Source organism: Malus sylvestris, chromosome 13 (assembly GCF_916048215.2).
Source record: "Malus sylvestris chromosome 13, drMalSylv7.2, whole genome shotgun sequence".
Classification (NCBI taxonomy): domain Eukaryota; kingdom Viridiplantae; phylum Streptophyta; class Magnoliopsida; order Rosales; family Rosaceae; genus Malus; species Malus sylvestris.
The window spans coordinates 782247-806642 of record NC_062272.1 but is presented as its reverse complement, the minus strand read 5'-3'; the positions used below and the strand labels follow the sequence as shown (position 1 = coordinate 806642).

The 24396-nt window shown below is 37.1% G+C and overlaps 2 protein-coding genes, 1 long non-coding RNA gene and 1 pseudogene across 4 annotated transcripts; 3 read left to right on the top strand and 1 right to left on the bottom strand.

Moving 5' to 3' along the window:
• Window positions 1-319: 319 nt before the first annotated feature.
• On the top strand, window positions 320-3072 carry LOC126597651 (NADH dehydrogenase [ubiquinone] 1 beta subcomplex subunit 7-like). Its single transcript, XM_050264464.1, has 2 exons — window positions 320-801; window positions 2844-3072. The coding sequence occupies exon 1, from the start codon at window positions 473-475 to the stop codon at window positions 779-781; it is 309 nt and encodes a 102-aa protein (XP_050120421.1). The 5' UTR covers window positions 320-472; the 3' UTR covers window positions 782-801; window positions 2844-3072.
• Window positions 3073-7358: 4286 nt separating this feature from the next.
• Window positions 7359-9138, bottom strand: LOC126597037 (uncharacterized). Its single transcript, XR_007614111.1, has 2 exons — window positions 8716-9138; window positions 7359-8481 (listed from the first exon to the last, which is right to left on the bottom strand). It is a non-coding gene; the product is annotated as an uncharacterized LOC126597037 (long non-coding RNA).
• Window positions 9139-13646: 4508 nt separating this feature from the next.
• On the top strand, window positions 13647-17715 carry LOC126597452 (putative Myb family transcription factor At1g14600). 2 transcript variants are annotated; one of them, XM_050264247.1, is made up of 7 exons: window positions 13647-14079; window positions 14220-14566; window positions 14660-14736; window positions 14870-14909; window positions 15444-15593; window positions 16028-16224; window positions 17171-17715. In XM_050264247.1, the coding sequence occupies exons 2-7, from the start codon at window positions 14431-14433 to the stop codon at window positions 17414-17416; spliced, it is 846 nt and encodes a 281-aa protein (XP_050120204.1). In that variant the 5' UTR covers window positions 13647-14079; window positions 14220-14430; the 3' UTR covers window positions 17417-17715. The 2 variants fall into 2 exon arrangements, with proteins under 2 accessions (XP_050120204.1, XP_050120203.1); XM_050264246.1 differs by having other exon boundaries at window positions 13647-14566.
• Window positions 17716-19196: 1481 nt separating this feature from the next.
• LOC126596705 (uncharacterized protein At4g15970-like) lies at window positions 19197-20727 on the top strand (annotated as a pseudogene).
• The last annotated feature ends 3669 nt before the right edge of the window (window positions 20728-24396 follow it).

Here is a 24396-nt window from a genome sequence, read left to right as displayed (position 1 = left end):
GTGATAGAATTTATAGAAAGTGTGACAGTTAGGGCATATTGACACGAGTTGGAAAATAGAGGACTAAAATTCAGAGGTCAAAGTAGAACAAAGTATCAGGTTTGTCTTCGATGGTCCGACTTTTTAACCATTAAATTAGCAAGTTGAAAAATAAAGTAGTATTTCTTCAATCCAATCCTTGTTCACGGACATTACTAGTTTTCCCAATCTCTCTTTGCATTGGGCTTGATGTGGGCTGAACAGCCCAATAATTTCTCCAGTTACCTTCAGCCTAATCTGGAAAAAAAAAAAAAAAAAAAAAAAAAGCCTGAAACTAACAAGAACTCGAGCTGGATTAATGGTAACTAAACACGAATCCGCACACTGAAACGACCTGGAACACCCCGACACCGAAAGCCGCCGTACACGCCGCCGCCGAAGCCACCACCAAATTCTTTCCCAGGGACCAAAGGGTGCTCAACTTTTCAGAGCAATGGCAGCCGAGGGAACGTCGAAGAAGATGATAGCGACGCAAGCGGAGATGGTGGAGAATAGGGTGCCAATTCCGTACAGAGACCAGTGCGCCCACTTGCTGATCCCTCTGAACAAGTGCAGGCAGGCGGAGTTCTACCTCCCATGGAAGTGCGAGAACGAGCGCCACTCCTACGAGAAGTGCGAGTACGAGCTCGTCATGGAGAGGATGCTCGCGATGCAGAAGATCCGCGAGGAGGAGGCCAAGTTGAAGCAGGGAAAGAAGAAGGGGCAGCCGATTCCTCTCATTCCCAACACCGCCAACGCTTAGAACCCACCATCCGTTATTGGGTAATTCACTAGTGCTTTGTTCTGCTTCTTCTATTTCTTGTTTTTGGCATTTGAATTTGAACTGTTGGTTCGTTGATTGATGGGTTTGTTGTTAATTGTTCAGTACTACGTGTTTTTTGGCTGCTGTTGTGGAATTTTTCGGGTCGATTATGGAGCCTAGGGTTTGTGTTGAATTGGGCTCAATGTAGTTTCTAAGAGAAATATGGGGTTTTGTATTTAGATTTGTTCACTCATGGGTTCAGCTTGAAGAAATGATTTGGGTGGAGGGGGTCCAAATTTCGGCTTAAGCATCAGCTGGTATCAGTTTGGGAATTTAACCAATGTTAAAATGGGATCATGGCATCTTTGAAAACTCTAAATTTCAATGCTTTGGGATTATATCAGCTCACTAATAAAAATCAATGATTTGGGTCACCCTCTAATGAAAAAAAAAACATTATCAGCTTTGAATTTGGCATCTTTAGTGGTCATTTCTTTTAGATCATTTAAGGAGTCTCAGTAATATGGAGTGGATTATGTGAACGTCCTTGCTAGATATTCCGTTGGTTGGATGTTTTATATAATGCACTTGCTATGTATATGGGGTTTTCCTAAATATGCTATTATATAGCAAGCTTACATATGACCTAAACATGCATCCTATGTTTTCACCTGAGCTTGTCCAACTGTACTCTTTGCTTATTAGAGTAGACGATGCAAGACAAATCTGTGAGGATGTGTATAGTTGGAGGGATTTATTTGGGTGTAAGACTGGTAACTGGAAATTTGTTCTTATTGCTTTATATGGTTGGTCCTAATTGCCTATCATCCCTATATTTGTTAGGCTGTTGAAAAAGTGTTTTTGTGTTTGAGTTTGAGATGCCCTTTTCCTTTTCTTCTGGTATGTGGCAAAGTAATTTATGCCTTTCGTGTGGTGCATTCGGTAGTGAAATTCTTAGATGCAAGTATTTGACATGTGAAGTTGAATTATGCTAGTTGTGTCCATGTTACAGAAAATACAAGAGTCCCAAGTTTCTTCATGTCATTTTAGGTTTGTGGCCTTTTTTGTGCCAATATATGCGGATTTCTGTATAAGTATAAGATTACAACTATTTTGACCATAGCATTGGTTGTAGCATATCAGCTCAAGTGACTTAGGGATTTGGGTTACTGACTCATTTATTAGAAAGGTTATGTCCGACTTATATAGAGGGATAAGATTACAGCTATTTTGACCATAGCATTGGTTGTAGCATATCAGCTCAAGTGACTTGAATGTACAACCATTAGGTTAAAAGGGTAATGCTCATCCAACTGAGCTATACACTTCAAGATACAACTTGTACTTTTGAATTTACAACTTCTGTACCTCAGGCCAACAGAGCCTTCACAAGCCAACACCCCGCCCCTCCAAACCCACCACTCTTTCTCCCCTGCGGCTCTGGGGAAACCAGAAAAAGCATTTGTTCCCCCTTAGTTAGCCCTTTCTGCCTTCCTTTGTTTACCTCAGGGGAAAGGGTTAGGGCTGATATCCTAAGCTGTTTAAGAATTGTGGCTAGAGGAAATATTAGGCGAGGTCATTTCAGATATGCTACTATGTGGGGGTATTTCAACTCAAGTAGCACCCCAAGAGGCTTCTTTTGTCATTCTAAATCCCATTCTGGCATCCACATTCATGCATCTCATCATACATTCAGCCAAATAAAAACTTGCCATTTTGCTACATTTTATTCTCTCCTTTGTTGGATAAATGAATAGAAAGTTCTCATGGAATAGTTTCTGGTAAAGTAGTTTATGAATGTATCATCATTTCCAAGTAGTTGTGTGCACTCAAATATGCAATTATGCACACGCTCATCACCCGATCACAATTGAAAGTAGAGAGTAAAAGACTTTCCAACAACACACTTGCCCCAGTTTCTGTTCCCGCTTTCAGTAAGCAATGTTCGCTGTTTATATTATTTCAGCTGATCACTTGGCACGAAGCCTTACTTTTCCGTCTTACTTTCGTCAGTTGAATTTTACTGGTTCTGCCTACTAACTCTGGCTTAAATTTTTGACAGGAAGCATAAATTTATGAGGTGTGGATGTTTTGATGCTTTTCACCGCAACTGATGAGAAATTTCTCCGGACCCTTTTGTACCGAGACAAATGTTATAGACTCGGTCCTGTTGTTTTCGCAGTTGTGCAAACCAGTTTCATAGTATTCGAATAAATTTAAGTTCCTCATTGCTTGACATTTGTGTATGATTTTCCGAAACGGTAACTACAAGTTCTTGCTTTTTGACTGTATTGGATCGCTTCAACTTTCGGAGATGCCTCCACCATTGCAGATGATTTGGCCCATTCAAAGATTAATGGTCCATTACTCTGGTGAAAAGAATTTGGCCTCCCAACTTTTTAGGTTTCCACAATTCCTCTTTCTGAGAAGATACGAAAAGATGTGTCGGTGCCAACCAACACAAATACGACGATGTGATTGCATTTCAACCAATTAAAAAGTCCATCGCAACTTTCGTGCATCGTGAAATTTCCAAATATCATATGTCAAAACTCTAAAAACATTAATTAGGACGTATTTGTGAGCTTTTTGTTCAGAAAATCATTCACAACTAGCACATAGCCAAAAGGGCACACAAAACGTAGAAGTCTTATCAATCGAAACTAAAAACACCACCACAATTATTCAAACTTTTCACCTAATTCGATGCCTTGAGCTTGCAAAGTCAATATATGGTGGGGATCGGATCGGAACATTTCACATCAATCATTCTTCATTAAATGTGGGGAGAATTTTCAGTGTGTCGTGAACACGGCCTAGCATAGTAAATGTTATATTACAAATGGTTAAGTTAGATGTTTAAACAACAAATTTCTAACCATTTATATTGACACTTAGTACCGAGCTATGTTTCCAACACATCAAAAAATATTTTTATAAAATAATAAAATAATAATGCTATCTACAACTCACACGAGTAGTCTAGTAATAATATTTATCAGTTGATTAAAAAAAACGTTTTGAAAATTATCATTCACCTTTTTGTTTTTGTTTTTTTCTTGGTCAAAGTCGAAGGTGATAAAGTGAAAAAGGATAGGCCTTTTATATTTCTATGTATAAACATGCATTTCTAGGAATCTTATGATTATGATCGTTTATCATACATAGTATGATAAAAAATATTTTAAAATTTAAAATTAAAGATGAATAGTACTTAACGAAAAATGACTGCCCGATGAACGGTTACGATCACGGGATTCCTAGGATCCCTAGAAAAAGGATCCGGCAAAGAGAGATTTTTTAATGTGACCGGCACATGAGGTGGTACACCACGTGTTACTATACAAATGGTGGAATATGAGTGTTAAAAAGTTAATAACTTAAAAAATAAAAATTTTCACCACTTACATAAAAACACGTAATATACCACTTATATTCCTGTCATAATAAAAAATTTCTCTTTGGCTAGGATCTTTTTCCCAATTTTTAGTGTAGGCATGCATCTAAATTGGATTATTTATTCTTAATTATTCTCTATGTTTTGTCTCTTCTATGTTGTATGGGGGAATCATGATTTTATTTGTTACCTACAACACGCATCCATATTCTGATTTCTCTCTCGCTCTCACACACACACACTCACAAATGTCGGCCTGAAATGGTCCTAGTTTCGAAGTGTGTAAAAAGACTAACGCTTGGTAAAAAATATGGATTAATTTAAAAGTCCTGGTGTTTTGGGCAACAATTAGCCATTTTGATTTGGACAAATTTCATTTAAGACATGCTTACTCGATCAAAGAACGACTTAGAACAGATAGAGGCTAGAAAGATGCTGGGAAATACTACACATGCCTTGGTTTTAAAATATTAATGTCTCTTTCAGGTTTGAAATTCTTTGTAGCTTCTAATCTAGGATATTTTATATGATGGGACAATTAGATACATGTTATACATATATATGACGTTCAGATCGTTGAAATACATTACAAAAATGAGTTCTACGAAAACACATGTCAAAAGTTGCGTAAAAAAATGGTGTCACAAATCCGTTTGTATGTATGTATGTATATATATTTATTTATTTATTTATTTACTTGTTGAAATAATATATAGGTGCCATTTTTCTTTTAGAAAAAAAATACATAGCAAGTTATCGACCGATCAAGGGAAACATACTCTTTTGCTTCTATGGGTAAGAAATCGTCAAAGTTATAACCTAATACATTGACCTGGGTTGCCTATCGAAAAGGACTCTACGGACGTTTGAATACACCCTCTCCAGTTGCCATGCTGCACTAGCTGAAACCCACGATCTCTACGAGGACCACGACTCAACCTTTTTTATGGTCAACCTTCGAGATTAATCATCACATATTTCCCAGAAGAATGATACGCCAAGATATTTTATAATATAAGCCTTTTCCCATTTTTGGCAGAACAGATTTACTAATTCTTTAATTCTATTTAATAAGAGAGATCATGTACTAAGAAATAGATTTTAGAAGCTAAAATAGTGTATAAATTTAACATAAATGCTGCCCTTATTACATATTAATTTGTACTATTTATTTAATAGAAATTTGAACTACATGTGCTGGCGCGCATTATTTCTATTAAAGAGACGATATAAGTGATGATTACAATAATATAATAAATGTATATTTCTCCAAATTTAATCATATGATTTCAACTTTCAGGTGTTCCATGTCAGGGGCGGTGAATATATGACATTTGATTGCGGCTGTCTTTGACTTCCATGCACCGTGCTCAACATGTGTGAACCCAGCAATGGATAATCGTTTGGAAAGTAAGAAAAACATAGTTAAACGTAAAAGAAGTTAGATGATGCATGACTTCTTTCCATATATTTTCTCCTTCATATGATGATTTCGTTCACGTACACTATGACTTGTTTAAAAACTATATACTGTAACAGTGTTAACTACGTACATCTGGAAGGTATTGAGAAAAATAAAGAGAGATGGACGGTGTGAAAGATGAACTAGAGAGAGTTTAGAGAGAGAAAGTGATGTAATAGTTGTTGTGTATTGTGTTTAAATGAATGATTAAATTTATACGGGATAGCACATACGCTATTTATACAATAGCAAAGTAGTGATTTAGGACCACTTAACTACTAATAAATTGCTTAATCAATTCTAAAAAGTTTAAACCCAATGCATCACGGATGAAGCCACAGTCACTAATCAACCACATTAGATAGTGACACATGTTACTTAATAATATTTACGTTACATATTTCAGTATATTGTCCGAAACAAATACTTGTTAAAAAAGGTTGAGTGTTATTTTGGAACAACCACGATATATTGCCGTCGTTTAAAATTCTGTGTGGACATAAAATGTTGAAGGCTCGAAATTCCTAAGCTACAGTTAGACAAATCGTTTTCCTAACATAGTTATAGTCATCCTGTTTAGATATAGTGATATATTATTGAAGAATCCGAAGGATCTATCCGGAAAAAAATCTATTCCAAAGTACTTAAAAACTCGAAGATAATCGTTCTCCTGTGATGACATATAATATATAACTATTTTCCTGGTATTAAAAAAAAATAATAAAGTCTCGAAATACTTTGAACCCTCGTAAGATAAAGCAACACTATCATTCAAACTTTCTACTTAGCAATTCGAGACCTTTGGGCTTTATACATAAAGTGAAAAGTCAAGATGGTGGGAACCTTTCTTCAATATAGAGTGAAAAGTCAAGATGGTGGGAACCTTTCTTCAATCATTCTTCATTAATTCCCTAGACCATGAGTGCTGGGTCGACTGGTTCCTTGTAATGTAAATAAAACTTGGCACGGCGGCAAATTGCAGACACAGACGTAGTCTTATTAGTCTACTACGTCAATTGGCCCGGCGATGGACGACGTCACGACACTCATCATTCATTTCCTAAATTAAATAAAACCCTAACTAATCCTTTCACCAAAAATTAAAATAAAATAAATATCCTAACCCTAATCCACGAAAAGTAAACTCCAGCAGCCAGAAGCAGTACGGTAACACACTATTTACCTAGTAGAGTAGTGAATCACCAATACCAGATGCAGAAACACAATATTCTCTCTTCTCTCCTCTTTAGTTAACTTAAAGTATAACCCTTGTTTTAATTTACAACTAGGCTAACTACAATTTAAACTATACAGATTTGGGATTAACTTCGAGATGAGTTTCAAAGTTTTAATTTTCTCATGTTCAATCATAAGATATCGAAATTGTATACAACTTTTGCTTTCAGTCTGATTGACTGTTTGGACATGATGAATAAGATATATATATATATATATATATATATATATATATATGTGGGTCGGCGTGTATTCAACTTTTGTTTTGTGTTGACGCTCAACGGGGTTGTATCGCTCTGGTGAGTTTGTTGTGGCTCCACTGTTTCAGCGGTGGTTTAATGTGACTTCGCTTTTAGCAGCGGTGTTATGCGTGCTTCTATTCTTAGATTTTTCACCTCTATTGCCTGTGTGGCAAATTTGTACCATTTACATTTTGTTGTTGTGGTAACCATGTAAGAGTTTAACTTATTTGTCGTTGCATGTAAAAAAAAAAACTCATCAACATAGAGAATGAGCGCTCAAATAATGGCGGGCTTTACAGCGGGCAATGCTAACCATGGCTGATCTATACAAACGGAGGTCCTCCCCCTCACCAACCTGCCCTATCTGCAATGCTTAAGAGGAATTCGTGGAGCATATGCTACTTTTATGCCCATGGGTGGAGACTGTTAGGTTTGGGGGACCTTTAAACTACAGAATCAATAGTGACGGAATATCCACTCTGGTGAATTGGCTTTCTTCCCTCATTAATTCTAACTTTGGGTCGAAGTTGGAAATGAAAAAGTTTTTGTCGCAAGTTGCTTTTACATGCTGGCACATCTGGAAGGCCAGGTGTAATCTCCTATTCAACCAGAGGGCCATATACCCGCAGCGGGTTATTCTTGTTGTCTCCGTGTCCGTTGGCTCGTTCTTGGAGGCCTCTTGTCGACCCACAGTGAACCAACTACGGAATGGAATGTGCAGGCCACGACCCGGTGGCTTTCTCCCTGCTCTCCATTTGTTAAGGTTAATGTGGATGCAAGCTGGACCGCTGCCAATGGTGATGGGTTTGCTGGAGTTGTTGCACAGAATTCTGACGGACTGTCCGTTGCGGCAAGGAGGTAACGAATCAGTGCTCCGTGTGTGGTTGCGGCTGAAGCTTTGGCAATCCTCAGTGGTTACGAGTTTGCCATCTCTCTGGTCATGGATATGGTAATTATTGAATCCGATTCAGGGAGAGTATTGACTGTTTGAGGGACTCTTCAAAATTTGGCTGCTGGGAGGCATTCCCTTCCCTGACCAAAATTCGGCGAATTAGGGAATCTTTTCAAGCATGCCGCTGATCTTTGATCCCAAGATTGGCCAACATGACGGCAGACCGTTTGGTGCCAAGTAGGAATATGGAGATGTGCGACTTCACATGGGCAAACCGCCCTCCAGCTTCATTGGTTCATGTTCTCAACAATGACGGTCTACCATGTCTTTCTTAATTTTCTGTAATAGGTAGTGTAGAGAGCGACACTTTATAGCGTCTTATCCTTCTGTACCCCTCCACTACCTTATGTTTTATATTTATGCTTTATGTTGCTTGCCTCTTGTAGGCGTTTGTAAGTTTGACTGACAGCCCTGGTAATGAAGTTTCCAGTTAACAAAAAAAAAAAAAGTATAAATTTAAACAATTTCAAAACCTAAAGGTTCAATGCACAATGACATCCAAAGGTTGTTACCCCTTTACAATTTTTACCGGAGGGAGAGATCCACATTCACATGCATGCATCCATGCACAATGACATCCATATACGTATAAATGCACATATATATACAAACATTACACACTGATCAAGGCAAATTTATGTTTACCTGCATACGCCAAATATACCGGCGTCCTCGAAGCCACCTCCCCACTTCACAGTCTCATTTTTTGTCTTTCTCCAATCTCACCTTTTTAAGTTTTCCATCTTCTTGAAAGTTTTTTTGGATTTTGCCCCTTGGTTTTTACCTGCATGCTTGCTACACAAATTGATAGGAAAAATACAGCCACAAGAGAATATAATAAGTTCATTTTGTCTTGCTACTGTTGCTGCTGCAAGAACTTCAGAAATCACAGATATAATAATATTCATGTATTATAGCAAAAAATAAAAACGATAAAAGAATTAGTTGGTGCCTGGTGGGTCGGCTTTGGTCGTCTGTGGATCTGGACATGCTTTTGCCGTATGCATCATTCCATTTGCGCAGGAATTTCCATCATTCCTTTCTTCCTCTCTGACCTTTCCATCATTATCGTACTGTGCCCTGCCATTGACAAACACTATACAGAATATTATATATATATATATGTATATATATAAAGAGACCAAAACTGCCTATTACGTTAATATTTTCTTCTTTTTTTTTGCTGAAATTACATTCATAGTGGCTCCTTCTATTTTGTATCTGGCCAATACCTTTATTTTCCTTTGAATTTTAAAAATACAATGATCTAATTTTATTTCTTCAATTGAAATGATGCGACAAGAGTTTGAGATACGAGAGTTTGAAAATTAAAACAAAAAACCAAACACTGAAAACTAAAAGCTTGATTTTGAAAACTCATGAGCTTAATTTGCCTTTGGAGATCCGTGGGATCTGCTGAAAAGGGGTTTGAATGCTCCAGTCGGAGGAACATGCATAACGCACGTTAAGAGTTGAGACAAAGAAAGGTCGATGAACAAAGAAAGAATTATAGACGTTCGTGTACGTGGAGAGTTGTCGTTTGGTTGGAAATATCGTGTGTGTGTGTGTGTATTTATTTATATTTCATATATATCTTTCATCAGTCTACAAAGTCTCATACAAATATTAATTCTTTTATATTCATTCATATATTAATTCTTTTATATTCATTCATATACATATTTAACATCAAGGGGAACAGACCAGAGGAATTTCCATTGATATATTCTGACACATATTTATACGAATACAAGAAGAATAAATAGTGTGATGTTTGTCTTTATATCGATATGTAAAGGAATGGTTATGCATACACCGTTTTTATTTTTGACACATCCTTGTTAACTTTAATTATTGATATTCTTCAATTAATTTGATCAGAATTCAGAAATCGAGATGGGTATGTGAGAGGTAAAGTTGGATATGTGAATAACACCACCCCATATAAATCATGATTTTTCCTCGACCCTTTTTTTTTTGTACTACCAATTGTGATGTAAATGGTTGATTGGTCTAAAGTATATGACTTTCTTCTTCAGTTTTATTGAGAATAAATTTCTTATTGATGTCAGAAGGGATCTTACATAAACTTATAAGAATTTCATATATTGCTAATGATTTTGTGATAGAATCTCAACTTTTTTTTTGTATTGTTTCGAATTCGAAGCCTTCCTTCCCATCTTGATCGAACTTAAATGAAAGATGGCCGACAGTCGGACACAATGTTCTCATCAACTACCTAATTCATACAGGAACGATGTGAAATATTAACTCGTCTTAATTCATTGATAGTAAATCAACTGTCTATTAGATTTTTGAATATTAATCTTTATTCCTTTGCTGACCAGAAAATAAAAGGGCAAAAGAATAAGAAAAGATATTTGTCCTAACTCCTAATTTTTAAGCATATCATACTCCCAGACCTAATTTAGCCACCCTACGTTGAAAACTCGAGTACGGTAGCCTCCCTTGTGCATCGCATCGCCACCCCCCTACGCCCAAAAGCATCATATTCAAACTCCGGCTAGGACAGAAAGTTGTTATTTTCTGTCGCTAAAAAATAAATAAAAAAGTATTAAAAGCCCGGGTTGCAGTTTTGGTAAGAACGTGTATATACGTACGAGGGCGCGTATCTTTGTTTAACATTGAGGCACAGAGCCATGATATTAAAGAGGGGGACATGGATCCTCTCCGAATTCAATTGTCCTAATCTCAGGGATCAATAAATCCAGAATAGTGAAATTTGATCTAACGGCTACAAACAGGAACATGCTATAAAAGTTATAATAACTTTAACCGTTGGATCAAATTTCAATGGTCCGGATTTATTAATCCTTAAGATTAGGACAATTGGATCCGGAGAGGATCCATGCCCTAAAGAGGGTACAAAACTGTCGTCCACAGTCAGACAGGAACATGAGGCACCTTTGCTAATTACTGCAAAATTGAGTAGAAATACCAATAAAGAAAAAGTTGAGGAGTATTACTGCAACAGAGAAAAATGATATTTGGTAAACAAAACGAGTGGTTTTTTATTTTTCACACATTACTTAATTTTTGTCATAATTTTTTTTAATTTATTAGATTTGATGATCGAAAATTCAAAAGCACATACAAAGTAAACAGGAATGTTGGCTCTAACTGTGTAAGCTTTGACAACTAGAATTTAGGTTCTGAAAATTCCGGGACCTCCGAATCAGAACAACTAAAGTATTTTTAAAATTAGAAATCGGACCTAGTTAACTAATATCATATACTTGCCAAAAAATTAGGCCTTTCCTAGCTATGGCTGCACACAACTAGAGGTTCGAAGGAGAATATGACACTGATGTATGACTGAAGCTTGACCTTAGAAAACCACCTGCTTCTTCTTCCTTCTCCCATGCGTGAAATTTGATTCGATTCGATATACAGGAAATTAACTCATCATCCACACTCTATGTATTGTCCTTTCTCGCAATCACAACCCTTGATTCTTCATCGACATCCGTATTTCTCACGTTAAAAAAAGTACGGTGGACGGTGCATATTTCACTAGGGTTGGGGTACGTATGTATACCTTCTTCTTTTGCCTTCCTGGCATGATCTGGTTGACTGTAAAATGTTTGGATTTCGACATAAAGTCCTCATCAGCCGATGCAACAGTTAACACAACAGGAAACACAGTAGTAAGAAAGAGTGTTAGGCTTTGACCATTTCAGACAATATATGTATATATTCATCTTTATACATATATTATATATATATATATATACACACACACACACACTGAAGGGTATGAATCTCGACATGCAGGCAAACCTAAAGTGATTGAAAAAAAAAAACCTAAATCAGACATATATATATATATGTACTCATCTCTCTTTACCTCTGTTACTGTATTCTCTAATGCCTAAACGCAGGAAGCTGTATACTAATAATAATGTCATAACATTAATTTACCATTTAGATAATAACTATATATGGCTCGACCTCTGTAGCTGCAGACACATTGAAAAATGGTTAGGGTACTTTGTCCTATACCTTTCAAGTGACCAACCATAACCCCTTCAAATTGGAGAGATTCTTGTGTGAGAAATCCGGAGGTGCTAGGTCATGGGAGTGGTGTGAGAGGGGAGCACGGTCATTACCTGTGGTAATTGTTGGTCTCAAAACAAGAGGTGCTGGGCTATAGGGAATTTTGTGTCTAAAGTGTACACGGCCACGTGATTCAGATGTCGGACCTAAAATATTTTCATTTGCGTTACATATTAATCCTTCATTGATTTAACCACTAATGAACTTAAATGGAATTTTACCCTCCGATCATGAACCAAATTAACAAATTGCCATCATGCCATTCATATTGCCATGCTGAGTATTTTAGTTTATTTTTTATTTTTTCATTTTATAAAGGGACATACATATTTTTATGCTTTATCGTTAAATGCTGCCAACCCATTTATAAGAGGGGACCTATAGCGTTGTATATTATTGATTCAAAATTTCAAGTCGGTTCATTTACTTCAATTCAATCATTCGATTTCAACTTACCCGTAAAGAAAAACAAAGGGAAGGAGGACTTTTATGGTCCAGGTTGGTTAAGTTGGTAAGGACATGCTTATTGTTAATCTCTAATTCAAGTTTAATCTCTACTGTTAGCCATTTTATTGGTGCACGATCTTTAACTCAGATGTAAATCCATATCGGTGATAGCTAACAGTTAAGTGTCACGTGTAAGTCCTTCCAGATTGAGGTTGTGGGCATGCTGTAGTGTTGGTGGTGAGAGTAGCCATATCTCCTTCTGAACTTTTTTTAAACAAAAAAACAAAGGAAGGAAGACATTCAATAATGTTGTACAAAGAGGTTAGGTTACTTGCAAGAAAAAAAAAATTGTAGATAGAGATATTCAACCACGTCATTTATGATGCATATTTTACATAAGCATAGTAACTTTTACATTCTGAGTCTCAACTAATTCCATGTTGTTTTATACGATACTAAAGCTTTTTAAATTAGACAGTCGTATCAAAATGTATCTTTATTCAGATCACAATAAGTGTGTCATTCCAAAGCAAAAATGTAAAATAAATTTTTTTCATGAAAAAAAAATAATTTGTGAAGAGAAATAAACCAATTTTTTACTTTCTATTTTATCATGGAAGGCATGCAAAATTTGTACTCGGTTAGTTGGTTTAGGGTTTAAGGGAGCATGGCCATCCCGAAGAGAGATGTTTCGCAAGGACGGCCCATGCGGGCCTCGCCAAAGACAACAAACAACATAATAACTGATCCCAGTACTTTGGACTTAAGTTCCTTATCCCTTCGCATGTGCATGTGCAGGGCAAAATTTTTTTTCATGTATCTGAATACTTTTCAGTTTTTTCTACCCCGTACACGTGATATAGTTTCTAAGTATTTGACTTCGGAAAATAAAAAGAGACTGTCGAGTGTCGAGGGGAATACAGAAGGACAGAGAAATATTAGGGAGAAAGACAAATAAACAATGATTTGTTTTCTTCTTTTTGTTATTTGGGTCGGGTAAATGAAAATAATTATTTCATGGCGGGGCTTTTTGTATCATGACGACGTTGGCGTATATGATCAGAACCATAGAATTCATGAGAGAGAAAGAAGAGAGAGAAAGAAAAAGGTCAAAGCGAAGCAGTTGTAGCACATCCTCCCTATTTGTATAGGGGTAATAATTTAGAGAGAAGAAGAAGGGTTCAGAAGCTCGTGAGTGAGTGTGATGCGTATTGAGAGAGAGAGAGAGAGAGAGAGAGAGAGATAATTTTCTGTATTTTTCGATTCTATAAGTTTATTATTAATATTTTGGTTGCCAGTGGGTGCAAGGAAGGTGTGCAAGAAATAAACAGAAGGCGCAGGCAGCAGCAGAAGCAGCAGGGGAGAGAGAGAGAGAGAGAGAGAGAGAGGAGAGAGAAGGGGGTGGGTAATGGATAGAATAGTATTGGAACGATTAGCAGGGGAGGCAGGCTAGGGAATACCAGCAGTTGTAGCAATAGCAAATAGGTATTATCAGACTCTTTAAGGAATTTACAGAGCTTCCCAGCTCGTCTTATCTTTTTCTCGTGATCTCTCTCTCTCTCTCTCTCTCCCTCCTCTATGAGATATTGGCTTTAAATTCCACTTCTTTTTAAATGCCGTCTCAGTCTCTGCTGTGACCAACACACACACTTTCAAGGGCTTTGAACTTTTTAAAGAGAAGACCAACCCGGAACGACGCCGTTTCGTTCTGGTCTCGACGCCGATCCTGAGGGTGTGAAGGTTGCAAGGAGTTTTTTCAAGGGATTTGGGGAAGACCCAGGTGGCTGGGAAAGTTTGGACTTTTGAAGGCAAAAGAAGCGAATTTGAGGAAAAAAAATGACTACAAGTAGTTGCAGTGCAAGGAACGGCGCTGTTAGGCAGTATGTGAGATCCAAGGTGCCTCGTTTGAGATGGACTCCTGAGCTTCATCGCTGCTTTCTTCAGGCCATCGAAAGGCTCGGAGGCCATAGAAGTGAGCAATTACGAAACCCCACCTTCTATTTTTGTTTCTTTTATAGAAAATTTTATTGTTTTTATTTAATTTTTTCTTTATTTTCTCGCGCAGAGGCTACTCCAAAACTTGTTCTTCAGTTCATGGATGTCAAAGGGCTCACCATTTCTCATGTCAAAAGCCATCTCCAGGTCTTTTTGCTTTTTTCTCCAGTTCTTCTAAAGTGCTTTTGTTTGTCTGATAGGTTAAAAATTCATTTGCTTTCACACTTTTCTTCCTTTCTTTTTATTAATTTGTTTCCCTTCTCCTTCTTTTAATCATCAGATGTATAGAAGCATGAAAGGCTACCCGATTAGAAGACAAGGTAAATATCCATCGATTTATTTTTGCCGATTTATTCAAAGTTTTCGTCTTTTCGCATACCCTTACTTTTTGTCGGCCGATTTATTGTAAAAGTAGTATTCATCTTTGTACATGCCCATAATTTACTTTGGCCAATTTCTTGTCAAAGTTTTCATCTTTTTATATTCTCATGTATGTTTCTCGACCGTCCATTAGTTTTCCAGTAAAGGGTTGTGTCCGGAGCTAGAGTTGCAGAGTTATGAACTCCCTCGATGGAATAAATTTATGAAATATGAGGACTCAGCTGCAACTGCACCATCACCTCATGTGTTATATATCTTCCCCCCCCCCCTTCTTTAATAATACATATTTATTGTTTGTAGTCGACTTTTAGTTGATGCCCCAAACAGCTCACACCAAAAGTGAACGTTTCTTCTTTACGATCTTCTAGTATTGGCACTTCTCATGAAACCTGAAACTTTGTTCTAAAGAACGTATTCTCTCTCTTTTGGGTTTGTTTCTGACTTTTTGGATATTTTATTTTATAAAATTACAGATAGGGTGCAAACAAGAAAACTACATTCGTTTGAAGAGGCCAAGGATGATGGGTGTGTTGAAGAAGTAAATGGTCTGAGCTTTTACCCATCTTCCAAACCACCAGAGAATCCGATTCCCAGGTCATCTGCAACCCCCGCCGTTCAAAAAGGTTAGGCTACACCTGCACCTGCACCACCAGCTACCAATTTGTACTATGCAGGCACAGCTATATCCACTATCTTTTATTTTTCCATCTTTATCTATGGTTTCTTTTTGGAGTAAGGATTTTTTGTTTTGATGAAATGTCGAAAAAGCATAATAAAGCGAAAAATACTCAGGTTCCCTTATATTTTATATATTGGTAGTTTTGAACGTTAGATCTTGATCATTGATCTTCTGAACAAGAGGTGAAAAATCCCGATGTATAGAATTTCGCGGAATGTATTTGAAAATCCCAAAATAAAGATGGCGTGAATCGTGTGATCAGAAACAAACAAAAAGGAACTGCATGAGATATCTTTGCTTTTATCTGAAAGTTGCTTTCTTGTTCCTTGATACATATTCTTCTTTTTGATTATTTTATTTATTCTATTTACCCATCAGCAACAACCGAGACGATGAGTTCAAACATATCAGAGAATTCGCAGCCGCAGCAGCAGATGCAATGCAGCCAAGGAGGAATATATGTGAGAGTCTCAAATCCGTACTCTTTTGATGATTATATGCTGGCATTGGGAATAAAGGAGGATCCTCACCCTTCAGCCTTCAAATTTGCTTTGCCAGAGTCTGAGTTCTTGAAGGTTCTCTCTCTCTCTCTCTACCAGCTGCATTTCAATATTTTGATTTTGAAATGACTAATAAGTTGTGTGCAATGCTGTTACTTGCTTTTCTGGTATCAACCAGGAAATCCAGACATGCCCAGTTATGACCACAGAGAGGGTGGGAGGGGGCATGGATGGAATAATGTGCATGATTTATTTTAAGTCAACCTGCGTCACCTCTTTGCCTAAACAGTTCTCTACTTTTCGAAAGTGTTCAGTAGACTAGTCCCCCTTCTTTATTTTATGGAAATTCTCCGGTTTATTTACTGTCATGAAATTGAATAGACGGAGAGAAAACGGGGAGTGCAAATGGAGAAAATGAGTGCGAAAATGATTTTCGGTCATAACGAATCACAATTCTTCGACTAAAATCTCTGGTTTTTTTGTGCAATTCATTCGTCTTCCTTGTTTAATGATGGAAAAGGTGGTTGGGGTGCAGCATTTAGAAAACAGTCAGTGGTTTGGCATTGAAAATATATGATCCCATACTGCCCTATTTAATTTCGAGGTCCACCTATTCTTCATGCCTTGTCGTTTACATAAACTACATTCTAAAAAAGTTGTTGGACAATTCTTTGGTTTTGCCTGCAAAAACTCTTACATTCCGTGGTCCAATTCTGATTCGTATAGATACAGGTCCCCTCCTCTATCTTAAACAGTAAATTCAAATTATTAAAACGTCCTTTTACCTGTTTAGAGCGAGAGAGACTTGTGTGAACGCTACAATGTCATCTCAGACTAATATGAGAAAAGTAAAACATACGACATGTAATATTTGCTAGCATCTTAAGAGGCGTATGTAAATCATTCCCGTTCCCAGTTAGACATTGTCTCATTGAATCATTTTCATATAGCATTGCTGCATCTCTTTGAAGATTAACTGTGACCTACTGACATGGTGTTTAATTAATTGTCCTTCCCCCAGGTTACCACCAAACAAGAGGCAGGAAGAGCACATGCCAAAGACGATGACGAAGCCAGTGAATGTGAATTATCACTGTCCCTCTCGTTACACCATCCCCCCTCCCACAAGAGTAATGCTTCTTCAAGTGACTTAAGTGGTGCAATCTCATCGTCCTACTCTAGGTCTAACTACAAAGACTGCTCCGCCTCTTCTTCCGGGAATCGGAGCCTTAATCTGAATCTTTCGATTGCTCTCTGCAGTAACTGATGCTGCTGTAAAAAGAAAACTCATCTGTTTTAGGCTAGCAGGTTTTCATGCCCTCACTCACCCCACATTCTGTTTGTTCTTTTACTGTTGCTGTAGTTAAGTTATCGATTAGGTCTTCGGGTAGTTTATTAGTCCTTGAGTTCCACTTCTGATTCTGGAACAGCAAAGCATGTATCTTTGTTATGAGCTCTGAATTTTCAAGTATGATGGAATATATATCCGTCTGGAGGACGGTGTAGAACAAAGAATGTATCTTTGACAGCCGACACCAGGCCAAAAGATTGTTAGCGTTTAACAAATCAGCTGCATTTGGAACCTAAATTTCCTTGAGTATAATAACAAAAAATACAAATAACTGAACTATGAATGGCCACCACCACCACATTCCATTCTTACTGCCGCATCCCCAACCACCTACCGTCATCACCGCACACGGTTGTCACCACCACTACTTGCGGTAAGTGTTGGATTTTTGGATCGCGGGATTCGCCCAACTCTAACGATACCGATACTATCTCCAACCTTACCACCTGCCCAACCCTTCATGTGTGGTGTTTTACCACAAAAGGCCTCGGTATTAGTTAGAGTAGGGTAATTCTATTTAAACTCATTGGGTTTCTTTGAACCCACCGATGTGGGACTTTAACACTCCCTCTCAAATGTAACTTCATTTAGTGGTTCATACGTGGAGATCCACATCGGTAATTGAAACTCAAAGAGGTCGGCTCACGTTGGGCCCACTTGTTTTAAATGGAACTTAGCGATCGTCTCTATATTAAGAGTTCAGACTTGTTTCCTTGGTGACAAGCTCGTTGGCTTGCACACAAGCTCATTGGCCTGCACGGGTTCGCACTGTGGCTCTGATATCATGTTGGATTTTTTGATCGCCGGGTCCGTCCTACTCTAACGACATTGATACTGTCCCCAACTTTACCACCTGTCTAATCCGTCAGGTGTGGGTTTTACCACAAAAGGTCTCGGTATTAGTTAGAGTATGGTAATTCTATTTTAACTCATTGGGTTTCTTTGAACCCACCGATGTGGGACTTTAACAGTAAGCACCCGCCCTCATCACCGTTGTCGCCACCATCATTACTAACATATCTCCTGACTAAAATCTCTCTCGTTTATATATAAATGACTTTATACCCAAATTAAATTTCATATTTAACTTTCATTGCTCTTCAAAGTTAGTCAAACAACAAAATTTACAAATTCTAAAAAATAAAATTTTATTATTTCAATTCGCGTCATTTTAAACTAATCTTAAATTTACTCATTCAACTGCTTTTGAATGCTTCATTATCCTAACAAAGTAAAGTTAAAATCAATTAGTTTCTTTTTGTTTTGTAATAGAATAAGGTTAGCTATATATATGATCCCAAAGCAGAGTTCAACCAACCTATGCACGACAAAAACAAGAAAACAGAAAACACTCGAGCGCAAACATCTCATTGGCCAAAACATAACGAAAAAATAAAACGCAGAAAACACGACATATATCTTCTTCGTCCATGGGTCGATAATTTATGGGCCGAGTTAATTATTTATCACCATGCCCATTTGAATGCAGGTGGTATTTGTGGGTTAAACTTCGAACTTTGTGGGGCGGTCGGGTCGTTCAAACATTAGCAATATGCATTTATTTCATACTTGCGCTATTTCAATTTAAAATTCAAACTCGAGCGTATAAAAGGAAAAATTATCAGTTCTAGAATTATATCCATGTCTGCAACAGTATGAACTAAGGCTGATCTTTTAAAAATGTAAGAACGAATACATGAAGAATGAAGAAAAGAAAGACCTCTGCCACAGAAAAACGAGATACAAAACTGGGAAGACTGTTAGGGTCCAACAAACATCTGAATCAGTTGGATCAAATTTCATAACATCTAACACCAGATGTAGACCTCCCATTTTCATCTTCAGTTGGAGAGCTTTAGGATTGGAGTTGGAACTCTCAGGATCTTGAGCCATTTGGTGATCATTGCCTTGGGTCAAAAGGCATTTCAGTGTTGTTTGGAGGTGCATAACCATTGCTTTGCTCGTCACTCGAGACGTTGATTTTTGTCGAGAGGCTTATTTTATGAACCCTCACTACTTGAAGTTGAAGATGATGTGGGCAAGGATTGATTTCTGCGTTCTGTTGTTGAGATGGGCTACAATTTCGTTTTCACAGTAAATCTCTTACGCTATAAGAACTTGAATTTACCAAATTTTGAAATTATTATGGCACAACCTGATTAGAAACTGTTAAGCGTAACTGTCAAAGTTTGTGTCAGTTTAAAACTTACTTATGAAACAACCTGATGAGGAACTTTTAGACTCGAATAACTTTAGTCGAAGATATGTTCGGTAGGGCTCTGCTCTAAATCGTTAATGGTTTCCCGATTTTGTGTTGATTCTTTATTGATCTCATCCTGCAGCTCCTTGGGGGATTTAAGTATTAATTGCAAAATACATCTGTAAGACTCTGTGCAGACATTCTGATGTACTTCGTGGTTGTTCTCTCCTCCTCCAGGATGCTGATGTTATGTGGTTCGGGAATCCATTTCCACAGTTTTAAGAGGATGAAGATTTTCAGATTGCATGCGATCATTTCTTTGGCAGCTCGGATGATTTACAGAACAGACCGAATGGAGGGTTTAACTACGTAAAGTCCAATAGCAGGTCAATAGCGTTCTACAAATTTCGGTATTTCTCACGGGAAACCTACCCTGGGTTCCATGATCAGGATGTCCTCAATATTATCAAGTTTCATCCAACCACCATTAGTATCGGACCGAAAATAAAATTTTTGGATACGGCTTACTTTGGTGGATTTTGTGAACCTAGTAAAGATTTGAATCGAGTCTGTACCATACATGCAAATTGTTGTAAGGGTCTAGATAGCAAGCTTCATGACCTTAGAATCATGGTTCAGAATTGGAAGCTATCTGTGTCCTTGCCACCAAATTTGAAGAGATATTTGATGCTACCATGGGTTGTCCCGCACAACTGCAGGTAAGACGCTTCAATTACTAAGGTTATTGAAAATGTGAGGTTATTGTTGCCTAATGTAGTAGCACACATCTTCAATCACTGTTACCTTGTTCATTACTTTTCCGTTATTTTCTAATACGGTTCTTAATTGTGGACATTGATTCCAGCCTTGGTTCTTTCCTTCACTATGATGCACCGGACCGATGCTCAACATGGTTCGCAAGAATGATGAAGCTGTGTATGAGTTTTGAAGCTTTTTGCCACACAGGTGGTTTCCAGTTCTGAATGCGGAGGACATTCTGTCTTTGCTGGTATATAAGCCTTCTTGAATGATAGAAAACTATGGAACTGGTGCAAAGGGTTGGTTCGGAGAAAGGACCCGAGGCTCCCGGGGGAAGAGGTGATCGTAAACCATACATATGACGGGCCTCGCAAGGTTTCTCCTTTCACCAAGAACTCTTTTATCTTCATATTTTCACATGCTCCCTCACCTGTAGTGAATCTTCAAGCCAAACACGTGGATAATATGAATTTGGTGATGTGGAGCATGTGTGACCGTTGAGCTTCACACGTGGGCCAACCTGCTTTGATACTATGAAGAAGTTGATGTTCCATCATAAAACCAATTGACAATATAGGGAGTAACCCAATATCTTATAAGCCTTTCAATAATGTGAGACTCTTTTACCTTCACATTCTCATATTATAGAGAGAATAGAAGCTGGCGCTGAATCCTTAGCATTTGTTAGACCATTTTTTTTGTAGTAAACAATTTCAGAGGTTTAGGTTTAGCATTTTTTGCCTTCAGCTGTTGGAACAAAACTAAATTTTTTGCCTTTGGCATTTCTCGAATGCAAGAAAAATACTCTTGATTACCTGAACAGCTGAACTACAACACTTGCCCAAGTTGCTTATTTAGTGCCGCATTTCTTTTTCAATGCAAAATTTCTTACATAAAAAATGGTTTAGAGCTACGTCATCTGGGCCAAAAGAAACTTCAATATAAAAAACGTTTGGGCCTCATAATTCAACCCCAAAAAGCCCTAATATATGGGTCTCCCTTCCAAATTCCCAACAGAGCAATAAATAAAGACCAAGTCCTTAACGGTCTGACTGCAAACTACAAAAAATATTTGACCATATTTGACCAAATATTTGTCTATTTGACCAAACAGAAGAGAGTAAATGAGATAATTAGTTGGTAGGGTTAGGGTTAAGGGAGGGCAGATAGCAATTGCAGAAGAATTTGAGGGCAGCGGTTGTGAAGTGGAAAATGCCGCCATTGTTCAAAATGCAGTGTCCATCTTCTAACTGAACCATCGTCCTCGTGTAGCAACAAACTGCTGTGTTGTCACTTAATGGTCTCGTCCCTCTAAACATATATATATAAGGGTGACTTGAAGCTGACAAGGTTTTCGGTTTTATTAAAAAACTTCCACTCCCACGACTCAAACAGTGATCTTTCGGTCACAAAAAAAGCAGTCTTGCGTGTTTATATATATATTTGTATGTGTGTGTGTATATATCAGTTCACCGCCCACAGCCCCGGTTTTATTCAACTTGTCGCTGCTTTTTGGGTACGTATGGGGTTTTGACAATTCTATGAAATGTAACTGAAACTTTATTTTAAAGTTTTAAGGCTTATTTCCTTCACTATTATACTATTTTCTTGACATATGTGTGCCTTTCTCTTTAGACATTATATATTTTTCCAATATACAAAATATCAGTTGTTAGACAGAAATGGATCATCTCCAGATCCTTTCCACCTAATCTTTCTCATCAAACAATCCAGACTCTTGAAATTTGATCCAGCGATTAAAATTATTATAATTTTTAAAATGAGCCTGTGTTTTTAGCCGTTAAGTCAAAATTTTAAAGGTCCGAATTGTTTGATAAAGAAGATTAGGTGAAAGGTATTCGGAGAGAATCGCTTTCCTTGTTAGACATATTGACATTTTATCTTATTATTACACAGACTGTCATCCTCTTGTCTGAAAAGAATCTAATCAATGAAATTACCAAACTTTTAAGTGAGGATTTGACTATTTACTGTACTGAGAGTTACAATCAAGTCCTTGGTGAATTGGAGAAAATCTTTGTTGCAAGGTGTAAGAACTTTTTATTCTTTACCTCTCTCATCTTGTGACACACAAACAGATAAGAATAAGAAGGTGTATGCACACTACATATGTAAGTTTTCAACATTGAACAAAGTGAGGGGGTCCACTTAGTACCCCGTTACATTAGTCAGTTGTGCGTGCACGGTGCCAAGTAAGTTCTGCTTAAAGGTAATGACACGTTATAGTAGTTATTAATTGTCATTTTCATGTTTAATTAGGAAGATTATTTATTCATAAACAACCATTTGAAAAATTGAATTTTAAGTAATTTTCCTGAGTTTATGATGCCTAGAGCAGCTGAATAACATAGCAATGAAATTTTATCTTTTTCTCAATTAAGACATCCTTTTTTTCCTTTTAGCAATTGGGCCATTTTATCCAAGCAGAAATTCCCATTAGGATTAATTAGCAAAACTTAATATATATGCTTAGTGGGTACTAATCTGCTCAAGGTCCAAATTTGAATGTCATCCACCCAAAGAAATGAATAATATTACACCCTCATCATATTATCAAAATGACTACACATGAAAGTGATGTGCGTAGTTATAGTTAAGTTATCATTGTTTCAAAGAATGACAGATCTGCTGTAAGCGTTCTTGTATGAGGAAAAAGGCTTGCTGGCATAGAATAAAAACTGTCATTCTAGAGGTTCGTGTTAGAGACATCATTTTTTTAGACATATGATGTGACAATTGATATTTTTTTTAAATCAATATAAATAAAATCCAATTATTAACCAACATATCATCTAGTTTATAAAATATGATCTAAAAGAAAAACTATTCCAATCACTTATCAAATTCTACAAATAAAGCAAAATTTGCACTCTATTACATATATATCAACCTTCAAAATCAGAGAAGTGACTCACATCACTTTAATAATTACCTCATCATTTTTTGTTTTACTTTGATTTAATTATTGTACAATCTACATGACTGAAAGTAATTGTCCCAAAGCTTGGGCTTGGGAAATGACAGGGTTCATAATGATGATCGCAATTTATCATTAGTGGTGTAAAAATAGATTTTCCCAGGTAATTGTTTATCGATAGTGGTTGGATTAGGTCTTTTCTTAATCGTTCTTAGTCTTTTAATTATAATTTTGCGAATGTAATTATAAAAGGACTAAAACAACCTTTCATGGTCCCCATTATGTCTGCCAGTTGGAGGAGAATCAACACAAAAATTTAGTTATGACGGGAATACGGATGTTACATCACGTGTTTTTGTGTAAATAGTGAGAAAATTTATTTTTTAAGTTATTAACTCTTTAATACATATATCTAACTATTTATATAACGACATGTGTTGTACCACCATGTGTAACTGTCACACTAAAAAATCTCTCGAGAATCAGTTGCATGTAACTGAAACTAGACCTAGTAGGCGTTGTGACCGAGAGAAAGAGAGAGAGAGCTCAAGTGACAATATTAGTCTGCTATAGCTTATACTGAATTTCAGCAACACAGCCTAATCTCAAACTACCTTAATCAGGTTGCTACTTTTCTTTCTGGGAATTGTTTCTTAATTATGCATTTGAAAATTTGTTTATTATTCAACTAATTCTCTTGAGAAGCAAGTGGTGGAGTAGGTCATTCTTTTTCATCTCCCTGCGTTCTGGAATCAAATATTTTCATTTTCGTAGTTTAGATGAATTTTGTTGTCATTTCTCACACTAAATCTCTTGAAAATGTATATATATCCATTTATTTGGTGTTAGGTTTTCATTTTCTCTGTTTTTCTTGTAATTAAAATTTTTACAGTGAGGTCCACTTGGGACAGGGGTGATGAAGGATAGCTTGTCTGGACTTGAGTAGGAAGATACGAAAGAGAGAGAGAGAGAGAGAGAGAGAGAGAGAGAGAGAGAGAG